At 46.2% G+C, this 12,877-nt stretch overlaps 2 protein-coding genes across 2 annotated transcripts in view; one reads left to right on the top strand and one right to left on the bottom strand.

Annotated features, from left to right (window-relative positions):
- CHM (CHM Rab escort protein) overlaps positions 1–12,877 on the bottom strand; it is a 1,037,168-nt gene that overhangs the window by 227,563 nt on the left and 796,728 nt on the right. The window lies entirely within an intron of this gene.
- The window catches only part of LOC137439471 (dachshund homolog 1), a gene marked incomplete in the record, with an annotated part of 165,664 nt that overhangs the window by 103,275 nt on the left and 49,512 nt on the right, over positions 1–12,877 (top strand). The window contains 3 exon segments of the mRNA XM_068135240.2: positions 2,767–2,910; positions 3,196–3,368; positions 3,542–3,659. Coding sequence (XP_067991341.2) covers positions 2,767–2,910; positions 3,196–3,368; positions 3,542–3,659 — 435 coding nt within the window.

The following is a 12,877-nucleotide window of genomic DNA, read 5'->3' as shown; positions in this document are numbered from 1 at the left end:
GGGAGACTTTCCACTTGAGTTATGTTGTAAACGTGCCACACCTGCACTATACGAGGAGAACCAGGTTGCCTGAAGGACACCTTGTCAGAGAAAGCATGACCTAAAAAAGGGATTGAGGAACCATGCGGGCAGATGGTTGTAACGCTGGCACCAAGGGGACGTGGTACACAGTGCTGCAGGCAAGGTGTATATGGCGCTGCCTCAGTGGGTGATTCTGCGAGCGATGCAAAACTCAAGGAAGCAGAGAGGTGAGTTTAAACCATCAACATGGGTTGAATCCTCTGATGAGAGGTAGTGGGGAGGGGAGGTTTGGAAAACGTTCGGGCATCGGAAAGGAAGAAAGTTGAAAATTCAGCATTGTAGATGAAGTTTGGATCATTGTCTAACATTGGTGTCCGAAAGGGGGATTGCGGATAGAACGTTACACTTCCCTCGACTACCGGTGCTCATGTACTGAAGTCTTTGGGTGAAGAAGCACAATCTGCTTAGGTGGTAAGTAAATCATCAGGGTGCCATGTTGGCCTTTCTATGAGCAAATAGATGTGACGGTGCCCAATGCATTGAGTGCGTTTGATTAAAAGACCTTCTACTGACACATTACACATTCAGATGATTATGAATATCCCAGATAGTTGAATATGCGGACTGATACACGTATTTTGGGGGAATTTCTGGGTATTTACATTTTTGGAATTTTGTGACAAATGCAGGCATCTGAGAAAACAGTGACACCAGATAGAAAGACAAACAATAGGCCATGAAGATGGAGACACTTGCTTATGGAGAGAGGGGTTTCTGAGTTCATCAAGAGGCTAAAAAGGGTGGTGAGAGGAGGAGGAGGAGGGAGGGGGTTTTGAGGGAGAGAGAAGGAGCGAAAGAGAGAGAGAGAGTGGGAGGGAAGGCGAGAGAAAGAGAGTGGGAGAGTGGGGTCGAAGGGCCGAGAGGAGGAGAAGGAGGAGTGAGGGAGGGCAGGGCCATTAAAAGGGCAGCGACGTGTTTGTTTGCCCTGAGAGCACGCATGGCAAAATAGAGTTTCCATAGTATGTCAGCATCGGAGAAAACATCTGTAGTTCAGCAGGGGCAATCAGGCCACGGTCAGAGATGTTCTAACACGATTAAATATCAAATGGTCGGCGCAGATTCAATCCTGGAACTTACGTTTGTAGCCTGATCTGTTATGACTACTGCCGGTGCACAATTGGGATTGCGGAAATCCCACAATTCTCCTGAGGAGAATTGTTGACTAGTCGACTAGGCCATGCGGCCTGCAGAAAGCCATGGCGGTACCTACCAGCGGCTCAGCTATTCGGTCGCCGTCAGAAAACGGATTACCCTATTTGGTGCTCCGAACATAAAGGGCAATTAAGGTGACAATAATGGCAAAACGATTAGGCCCGAATTGGTGATAACAACCTCGTGATTCAAGCGCATTGTCGGGAAAACATCAACTGCGAATGTCGCTTGAGCTTCGCTACAACTGCGTAACCGGTAGAAGATTCCCGGCCTTGGCTATTCCCTGTGCAGCTAATGGCTGCTACTTAGCTCGGGGTCAAAGGTGTTCCGGTGTAGATCGTGTGAGGTATATCAAATTCTTTAGTCTCTCTCTCTCTATTTAAGCATCAACTTCGTGGCGGCTTGCAGGACATTTTGTTCACTCGATCTTCAAATGTTGGCCATTAATCGAGAGGAGCAACGCCTTAGCGAATAGCGTACGTGCTGTGTTTGTGCATGATTCCTTAACTCCATGCTCGGTTATCTTCTAAGGTGTCCAAAAGGTGTTCGTGCGATCCCAGAGGACTTTGGGGTTTTCGGAGGTGGGCACCGAAATCAATGCAGCAGGCCTGTTGGAAGGACATTGGGTGTCCGCTCGGCATTTGCTCAATCAATTGTTTTTGATTCTGATATTTGATTTGGCACATTGTATTAACAAAGACCTGACAGATTGCTTGTCAGCCCCTTATGTGTCATTATTTTTAGTTGTATCCAGACATTATCGACATGGTTATGTCTGTTTGAAATAATTCCTGATTTGGTGTACAGTGGATGTTGGAAGAATTCTCCAGACACCTCACCTCTTCTATTCTATTCTCTTGTCTTCTCTCTCTCTCTCTCTCTCTCTCTCTCTCTCTCTCTCTCTCTATCTCTCTCTGTCTCTCTCTATCTCTCTCTCTCTCTCTCTCTCTCTCTCTCTCTCTCTCTCTCCATCGCTATCAAAAAAATTAATATTATGCAACACTCACATGACTACCACCCATAAATCTCTTTCATTTTCTCCCCCTTGTTCATATCACATATGTTGACTATCAAATTCTGGGCGTTTGTGTCGCTGAAGGATTGACGGGAGATAAAAGTTCCGTGCGGATTGAGCTAGGGTCAGGAGAGTTGAATGGTGGTTCATAGGATGTTGAGGATCTTTGATGAGGGTCTGCCGAACATCACGTAGTATATATAGGACGACGGTTGATTAGGGTTGAAAAGAAAGTGCGGATGGGGTGATGACGACCGAGTATGTCCCTGGCCAAGGACAGAGGGTGCAGGAGGTGGCAGCTGTCGGGTGCCCGGCCCTGAAATATGAACGCCGAGATGTGTTTGTCACCGGGCGATCGATACGCCCAAATTGGCAATATCCCTGACAGACGGCTGCTGTGATGCGCGGTGTGGGCGGGTGAGGGACGAAAATGGCCAAAAGAGATCGGGACAGCAGTAGATGCATGTCTGTCAAGGTCAGAGGGACAGATGGGTGTATGTCCATGTCTGGTGCTTCAGGTAACTGGGAGGCTCCGTGGGAGAGAGATAAAGCATCTTCGCCCAGCGTGCCTGTGGGTGTCGGAATGAATGCCCTGCCTGGTGCACATGCTGCTTCGTCTCACCCTCTGAATCAACTCCAGCAAGCACAGATGTTCACCAATGGTACTCTGCCCAACTCCCATCCCCCTGCACCCCCACAGACTTGGCTAAATCCTATAACCTACAAGCAGCATCTACAATCACTAATCGTGCAATGTTAACTTGTTTGTCAATCTGTAGGGCTTTGTTTGTGTTTGCTTTGTTTCTTTTATCCAGTTTTAATACGAATATTGAATCCTCTCCGATGTTACGCATGAATCCCAAACTTAACATTGTTTAAGACAAACATTTGGTATGTCACTGGAACAGAATAACTAAAAAGCGGCTTCATTTCTCCTGGTCACATAGGCCTTGACCACCTAAATGGATCTCTACCGTTCATGATGATGCCACATCCTCTACTCGGACTACCCCATGCTACAGTGTCCATGGCAATGGGTCATGTGCCGCATCTGGGGGGCCTAGCTGGAGTTGCCGCAGCCGCATCACAGGCGGGCAGGCATGATGGCACCGTGATCAAGGTGAATTGACACAGGAAAAGAGGGAAGATAATCCGGGGATAGAAGGATGAAGCCATCAGCGAAGGAATCTGTGGCCTTGCATTGTGAGGTGTGAGCTTTGGCTGGTCCAACATCCAAGCTCGCCGCCTCTATGTATCTGACGACCTGTTTTCTCTGTGTCTGTCTTCCATTAGGAACGTGTGACTGAGCCTGAAAGAGAGAGCCCCAGGTCTGCTGGATCTCCTGGAGCCACCCGCCAGTCAGCCTCACGCCCTGCCAGCAGCCTGTCCTGTTCGCCACCGCCTCAGGAAGGTAATCAACAAAACCCACTGGTCGCAGTAATGATGCACTTGGAGCAAAACGTTTTGGGAGTGGAAGGTTCCAGAAAGAACAATATTTGGATTGTTTTTCTTTTTATTTCAATTATAAATAAATAAATTATAAATAAAATTTAGAAGATATTTAGTCTTTCTTCAAGCTCACCGCTTTGTAAGCAATTAAAGGGACACGATAGATGCATCAACTTTACGTCCTTGTATGAAAAATAGATGCATCGACGTACAAAAGGAGGCAAATTTGTACGCTTCCATTCTCCTTTTACTTTTCCATGAACCTCGATCATGTATACATATATATATATGTCCAAATGCAAATCAGCGGAATTTGAGTCCGTGATTGGCTGTGAAAAGCACGTGACATAACAAGTGGCATCTTTAATTTCAATGAGGATGTCATTTCAAATCGAGGATGCTAACAGGCCGATAAATAGGGACAAAAACATCGGCGGTGTAACTCCGTCACATGTGTATGAACACAATAATGAAATCGCAAGCCTTGCGATTCAGGATTGCTACCTTAATCACGTGATTTGACTGGTGATTGGTGCAGACTCCGGGTTGAAATAACAAAGATTCTTGGTTGGGAACGTCGCACAGCTACCTTTCAATGCAACGCGGGTCTGACCGAGCACCCGAGGGTCCTTCGATTGTGGTCGTCTGGCAGTTTCACTTTATCTGTGGTCACCGCTTGCAAAGTCGGAAACACTCTATGAATTCTGAAGTCAGTTGATTAAAACAGTTTGCTTACTTTGTTTTTGTTATGCCGAGTGCATCCCACATGCCTGATGTCAAAACTCACCACCGTTGAAGGGGAGAGACAAGGCGTCAGAAACAATGGGACCAACTGGTCATTGAGGCCCGAGGCGGCTTGCGGAGTGGGACAATGGCTGCCGGGGCGTGAGGCTCCCATGCTTTTGTCCTCAATTCTGCGACAATTTTGACAAGCCGCGTCTGTGCTGCAGATAGTTGGGGGCGCGGGGTGCATGAGAGCTTGATGTACGGAGAGGAGAGCGGGCGGGAAGCCGCGAGCCTGTTACCGTGGGCCTAGCGGCGAGGTGTCCACGCCTCACGCGAGTTGTACATTAATCTGCTAATGGCAGCATTTGAGAGTTACGGCTTTGCAAATGTACAGACGCCTTCGCCTCCTCATTCCATCTTGTGGGATCTGTCTCACTCTTCGGAACCATCAGCCACCCCGGCCCGTCTTCCTTTTTCCCTCACGGCTCCCACCATCACTCCCCACCCCCAACATCTCTCGTGCTCGACTATACCCCAGCGCTCCTATATTCATTTGCTCTGCTCTCTCATAAACCAACCAGGTTGGCTGCCTGTTGTGATTGTGAAAAGGGGGTAGAGGGAAAAGGAGAGATGAAGTGGGGGCATTCAGTCAAAGATGTCTGCCTGTATTTCTAGCCAGAGGAGAGCATGAGAATTAAATCAAGTCTCACGTCTGTTTGTGGTTGCTTGCGGTCCTCGTAACTCGTCATCTCATGCTCCGAAGGCTTCGCCATGAGCCTTGACCGATAGAAACATGGTATAAAACTTTGGGGCCCGAGGCAGAACACAGCACGAGGTCCGGCTGCTTGCTCAGCGCCCGATGCGGGCAGTGCTTTCCCTCCATTTATTTATTTATTTCTTTCCCCTTTTGTTTCCCCCCCTTCTCCACCGAGTCGGTCTTGTATATGGCTTCCTGGCTTTTGCCATCAACAACTATCTCTAATGCTTAAGTAGCAGGTCTATGCTGCGGCACCTAGGGCAGTGAGTTGTGCATGCTATGTACAAAATAATATTATAAGCTAATTATATTTATTCCCAATAGGGACCCAATAATAAGCATGAGGGGGGAGTACTGGGAAAGCAAACAGGGGAGGAGGGGAGAGTTGTAAGCCAGCCGAGCAGTCTCGAGGGTCTTCACGATTAATCTGCGCCATACCCGACACGAAGAAAGATGCTGAGAGAGTATTTTTTTATGCAAACGGCGAGATCATTTAACATGCTCATACCAACTAGAGTGACCTTTCTTTCGATAGTCTTTGCGATGCCAGTATCGTGTAGTAAATGCAAGCTAATGTATATTTCTTTCTTCTTTCCGTTGCTCTTATGCTCGGCCTAAATATTCATGCTGGGCCGAAATAAAAGGTTTCTCCAGTTTGTATAGCACTAGGCCTAAATCAAAGGTTTCTCCACTCTGTTAGCACTAGGCCTAAATAAAAGGTTTCTCCAGTTTGTAAGCACTAGGCCTAAATCAAAGGTTTCTCCACTCTGTTAGCACTAGGCCTAAATAAAAGGTTTCTCCAGTTTGTAAGCACTAGGCCTAAATCAAAGGTTTCTCCAGTTTGTAAGCACTAGGCCTAAATCAAAGGTTTCTCCACTCTGTTAGCACTAGGACTAAATAAAAGGTTTCTCCAGTTTGTAAGCACTAGGCCTAAATAAAACGTTTCTCCACTCTGTTAGTACTAGGCCTAAATAAAAAGTTTCTCCATTCTGTAAGCACTAGGCCTAAATCAAAATTTTCTCCAGTATGTAAGCTAAGTATAACGCAACATCATACTACTAAATGCTGCATTACAAGAGCGGTCTGCTAAAAAGAAAAAGGCGGGGGGGGGGGGCAGGGGGCCAGCATTAGCGGACCAGCAAGCGTGAGGCCGAGGCCTGGCCGCAGGTTCCCGCCGTAAATCGCCACGGCGCCACAGAAAGGACTCATTCAGCCGGACTGGACAGGCCAGGGACAGGCCCACATTAGTGCCATGCAAATTTTTATTCCTCGATGCGATAGCTTGTGTTAATGCATCGTTTTAATGACGTCCAGGTTGGTGATGGTGGTGGTAGATTGGCAGGAAGGAAGGACGGAGGGTGTGGGAAGCGCGGCTCTCGGCCTAACATCCTACGAATTATGGGAAAACGTTTCCTATTATAGAATATTAATTCTGATTTTTCTGTCGGTGAAGCGATGCACAGATGACGGATTATATTCCTCTTTGTTACCCTCGCATACTTGGCACGAAAAGGTCTGTCGTGTCACCTTTAATCTGCCTGCTTCACTGAACTACGTCACAATGGGGTTTTCATCAAAGGTGCTGAGCTAATACCACATTGACACCTAATCTTCACTTTTGCCTTTATTACTATCACCCGTACTACTATTATCCATTGTGGTTCACAAACAGCTTGCCATGGTGAATAGGTGACCCATATCCCATCTTTGGTCAATTCCCCACCGAGATGTAATGGACATTTTGCTGAACTCCAAACAAATGTTTTCATGGATTGGATGTTTGTTTGGTTTATGTTTTTTTTAAACCACGATTTATTTTATTTTTTTTGTATACTGAATCGAGGCTCGTGAAAGAGCTAACATTTACTTCACAAACAAATCAACCAGACAAACAAAATATATTAAAAGAGGGAGCGGAAAACAAGATGGGGAGAGAAGGGGAAGCACACAACCACAACATTTGAGAGCAGGGAGATGTGTGGAGGGGGGAGGAGGCGTGGGAAGGGGGGGGGGGGGTGGAGGGAGAAGTATAAAACACAAGGATACCAAGGACTTCCAGGACAGAAGTTGGTATTTCAAAAAAGTGGAATTGGGGTGAAATTAGCGGGGGTAGAAAAGATCAAGGTTTTGGATGGGGGAAGATAAGAGATGGTGGTGAACAGCTGTTTTAAAGACCTGGAGGGTGGAGTGGGATTGAAGGGAGTGAGGGAGTTTGTTCCAGAGGCGGGAGAAAAGAGGAATGAAAGAGTGAAGGTGAGCAGAGAGTCTTGATTTTGGCAGTTTAACCATAAGAGGGTTGCAGGCAGATCTTGTGCGACCTGTAGGAATATTTGCGGGACAGAGCCCAGAGAAAGCTGGGGGGGCAAGGCCAGAGAGGAGTCGGTAGAAGATGGCATCGTATATTGCAAGTGCTATTTTGCAGTCGTTCTTGAAAACAAACTGCATTTGCACTCATCCCACGTGAACTGGGTGAGATTTTGGAGAGCGCTGCAATATTTGATCCCCACCTCTTTGCTCTCAAACTGAACCTTAGCTGCTTATTAATTAATTAATTAATGCTCAACATTAACTATGGTAATCGGCTCCATCTGTCTGTCCGTCCATCCGTTTGTCACGCCATCTCCTCCTGAACGGTTGTGCAGAAATTCACGAAACTTGGTAGTTTTAATCATCACATGGCGCGAAGGTGCAAGAGCAGTGTCAATTTTGGACTCGCCCATTTTAGACTCGCTCATTTTGGACTCGCCCACTTTGGACTCGCTCATTTTGGACTCACCCATTTTGGACTCGCTCATTTTGGACTCGCCCATTTTGGACACGCTCATTTTGGACTTGCCCATTTTGGACTCGCCCATTTTGGACTCGCCCATTTTGGACACGCTCATTTTGGACTCGCTCATTTTGGACTCGCCCACTTTGGACTCGTTCATTTTGGACTCGCCCATTTTGGACTCGCTCATTTTGGACTCGCCCATTTTGGACACGCTCATTTTGGACTTGCCCCATTTTGGAGTTACTCATTTTGGACATGCTCATTTTGGACTCGCCCATTTTGGACACGCTCATTTTGGACACGCTCATTTTGGACTCACCCATTTTGGACACACTCATTTTGGACTCGCCCATTTTGGACTCGCCCATTTTGGACACGCTCATTTTGGACACGCTCATTTTGGACTCACCCATTTTGGACACACTCATTTTGGACTCGCCCATTTTGGACTCGCCCATTTTGGACACGCTCATTTTGGACTCGCCCATTTGGGACATGCTCATTTTGGACACGCTCATTTTGAACTCGCCCATTTTGGACACGCTCATTTTGGACTCGCTCATTTTGGACTCGCCCACTTTGGACTCGTTCATTTTGGACTCGCCCATTTTGGACTCGCTCATTTTGGAATCGCCCATTTTGGACACGCTCATTTTGGACTTGCCCATTTTGGACTCGCCCATTTTGGACACGCTCATTTTGGACTCGCTCATTTTGGACATGCTCATTTTGGACTTGCCCCATTTTGGACTCACTCAGTTTGGACATGCTCATTTTGGACACGCTCATTTTGGACTTGCCCCATTTTGGAGTTACTCATTTTGGACATGCTCATTTTGGACTCGCCCATTTTGGACACGCTCATTTTGGACACGCTCATTTTGGACTCACCCATTTTGGACACACTCATTTTGGACTCGCCCATTTTGGACTCGCCCATTTTGGACACGCTCATTTTGGACTCGCCCATTTGGGACATGCTCATTTTGGACACGCTCATTTTGAACTCGCCCATTTTGGACACGCTCATTTTGGACTTGCCCATTTTGGACTCGCTCATTTTGGACACGCTCATTTTGGACTTGCCCCATTTTGGACTCACTCATTTTGGACATGCTCATTTTGAACTCGTTCATTTTGTACATGCTCATTTTGGACTCGCCCATTTTGGACATGGTCATTTTGGACTCGCCCATTTGGGACATGCTCATTTTGGACACGCTCATTTTGAACTCGCCCATTTTGGACACGCTCATTTTGGACTTGCCCATTTTGGACTCGCTCATTTTGGACACGCTCATTTTGGACTTGCCCCATTTTGGACTCACTCATTTTGGACATGCTCATTTTGAACTCGTTCATTTTGTACATGCTCATTTTGGACTCGCCCATTTTGGACATGGTCATTTTGGACTCGCCCATTTTGGACTTGCCCATTTTGGACACGCTCATTTTGGACTCGCCCATTTTGCACACGCTCATTTTGTACTTGCACTTGCCCCATTTGGGACTTAATGAAACTTTGTATATGCAATCAACATTGGGGACATGTGAAATATTTGGGACACAATTTTTTGGGGTTTGATGCCGGTTCATGCCCCTGGAGTTGGGGACTTAGGATTGCAGGGCCCAAAACGGGGAAAATTTTTTTAACTCAAAATTTCATTTTGGGTCATTTCAGGTGGAACCTTTTGCCATCTTTCAACTTTGCTTCAGGTGGAAAGCGTGGGGATTTGTGATGGTGCGTCATTGACTTCACTCTAGTTAACAATATTGTTAAAAATATAACAATAATTATTCTACATAGTTATTGTTAATATTATTATTTATTGTTCGGCAGTAATCAACCCTCTTACCCCCAACATCCCACCCAATGAACCACCGATACCCACGTTGTATTGCTCAGAGCAAAGAAGTAACCAGACTTGGTGAACACTATCAAAATTGTAACTACGGCGCAATGTTGACGTTGCAACTCATTGTTGATATTTTATTTCTGTACACAATGTCGAGGCTCATAGAAGAGCGAGGTGACCGACGGTAAAAAGGTAACATACGGACACTCGGGTAAAGGTGGGGCAACTGTCAGACACAGAGAAGAGGAGGGGAGGAAACACAGTTACCAACAAGTAAGAGGGTTGGATTTGTTTGGGTCAATGGGGGGATAAAAATAATGTGGGTATGGATTGGGGAGCGACATGAGATGGCCGTACACGACCTTCTTGAACCCGAGGAGATGAGCATGGGATTGAAGTCTCCAGAAGGTGGTTCCACAAACACGAGAAAAGAGGGCACGGTACAAAGGAGTTGAGGTGTGTGGTAAACCTGTACTTTGGGAGGTTAACCAGGAAAGAGTTATTGAAAGAACTTGTGCTTCCTGGAGTAGCTGTGGAGGGGTAGAGGGCCGAGAGAGCGGAGGAGTTGTTCCACAATATTGGATGACAAACTAAAGTTGTTTTAGCAAAATAAAATATTTAGGGAAAGTTAAGTAATTTCACTGGAAATGTCATGATAACATTATATGGGAATGTTGTAGTTCTTCTTTGCTTCTCACAAATGCAGTACGTGAGTGGTGGTTGCATCATGTCTGAGAGGTGCTGTTGTCTGCCACAGAATTGTTTATGTCACCTGGATGGGAATATAAATGTTAGATCAAGTGGAGAGATGGCAGGTTCACTGAGAGGTCTCCGCACTCACCTCTGAGGTGTCTAGCGTGGGTTTTAACCTCGGCCCAACTATGAACTGCCACCTTTGCGTTTGGCCTGCGGAGCGAGGCATCATTGTGTGCTCCTCCACCCTCAAACCCATCAGGTGAACCCTACAAAAACTATTTGCAATATTCACTCCTCCATAGACAAAAACAGAGAAGGAAAGAAAGGAGAGATGGAGGACAAATAAACTAATAAATTATGCATAACACACACTAACACACACGCATACCTAACCTAAACCTAACCAAACCTAACTACACCTGACCTAACCTGACCTACCTTAACCTACCTTACCTAACCTGACCTACCCTGACCTAACTTGACCTACCTTAACCTACCTTACCTTACCTAACCTAATCTGACATAACCTGACCTAACCTGACCTACCTTAACCTACCTTACCTAACCTGACCTAAAGGATGAGTGAGAATTGTTCCCCGTTGATTACGTCAGTTGTAGTGGGTGTGTTAGAGAAAACCGGAGGGCGTGGTCTCCTTAAGTGCATTTCATCACGTGCTTAACTCTGATTTGTGTTTTGAGAATCTTTTTCATCACATTTCTATTCATCGACACGTCTTGATCTTCGAGCAAAAATACAATTGTGTGAGTTTCACCTTAAACATTTAAGGTGCCAATAAAATGCGGCTTATAAATAGACGATGCTCCCCACATCCCTCTAAATGAACATCGAGTTAAAGTAACGTGAACAGTAGTATTATAAATAATTATTGAAGTACAACCTCAAGATTATTCTAGCGTTTTTACTTACAAGTCATCTAGGAAAACAGATTGTTGATGAGTTTTAGGATAGCTACTACCAGTAACTAGGTATCCTAGAAATGATGGCTTGAATGTATTATGTGCAATCTACCAATGGCTAATTTTGTATCCTAAGTCGAGGATTGTGCAAGAGCTAGGAGATAGTACGTATACTAAATGTAGCGGGCGACAAGAGGGGGAGAGAGAGGGATGCACAACAACAGAAGAAAACAGGGACAACAATAGAAAACAGGGACATCAGGAGATCTGTGGAAGGGAGAGGGCTGGGGTGGGGTACTCAGGATAAACAAGAGGGACACTACGGGAGATTTCAGGACAGAAAACAAGGAATTTGAAGGAAGTGCATTTGGGATGGATTAACGGGGCTAGAAAAGATCAAGGTTTTGCATGGGGATGGTGGTAAACAGCTGTTTTGAAGACCTGGAGGTAGGAGTGCGAATGAAGAGAGTGGGAGTTTGTTCCAGAGGCAGAAAAAAGAGGAATGAAAGAGTGAAGGTGAGCAGAGAGTCTTGATTTTGGAAATTTCACCAGAAGAGGGTTGCTGGCAGTTCTTGTGCCTCCTGCAGGAATATTTGGGGGGGCAGAGTACAAACAGAGCAGGGGGAGCAAGCCCAGAGAGGAGTCGGTAGAAGACAGGAAGACCACCAACCTTCCTGCGGTGAGTGAGTGAAAGGCCCTCACAATCAGCTTCATCACGGGAGATTCCAATGATTCTGAATGCTTTGGTTTCAACAGCATGAAGCCGAGATAGGTGTGAGGCAGGAGCACCAGCCCATAGGAGAGAGCACTATTCCATTGAGCTGCAGGTGAAAGCTTTGTATGTGGTGAGGAGCTCAGAAGTGCCGAGAAAGGACTTCACATGATGCCCAGACGGTGACTGGCTTTGGAGGCCAGCTTGGAAATGTGGTTTTCCCAGGAAAGATCATGGCAGATAGTGAGACCCAAAATCTTGAGTGACAGAACTTCAAGAGGATTGTTGAGAAAGTAGATGGGAGAGTTTTCCAGATGGTCTTTTCGGAGAGACAAGGTGAGAGTGTGAGATTTGTCAGGATTGAAAGACATGTTCCACTTGTTTGAACAGTTTGTGATATTGCCCAGGTCTGCAGAGAGTGAAGAGGCTACTGCCTGCCGATCTGAGGGTTGAGATATGGAGCAGTAGAGAGCGGAGTCATCAGCAAAGAGTTAGAGAGGATTTTCCAGAGAGTCGGAGCGATCATTAAATGAAGACCAGAAAAAGTACAGGGCCCAGAATACTGCATTGAGGAACTCCAGCATGGACAGGAAGAGGAGATCAGAGGATTCCATTTAAAGCCAGATGCTGACTATTACAGGAGAGGAAGTCCGCAAGCCATGCATGGAGATTTCCATGGATACCATAAGAGGAGAGTTTGGAGAGCAGGGTGGGGTGCCAAACTGCATTGAAGGCACGAGAT

Source organism: Myxine glutinosa, chromosome 14 (genome assembly GCF_964187855.1).
Source record: "Myxine glutinosa chromosome 14, kmMyxGlut1.1, whole genome shotgun sequence".
NCBI classification, from domain to species: domain Eukaryota; kingdom Metazoa; phylum Chordata; class Myxini; order Myxiniformes; family Myxinidae; genus Myxine; species Myxine glutinosa.
This window is presented reverse-complemented; position numbering and strand designations above follow the sequence as displayed.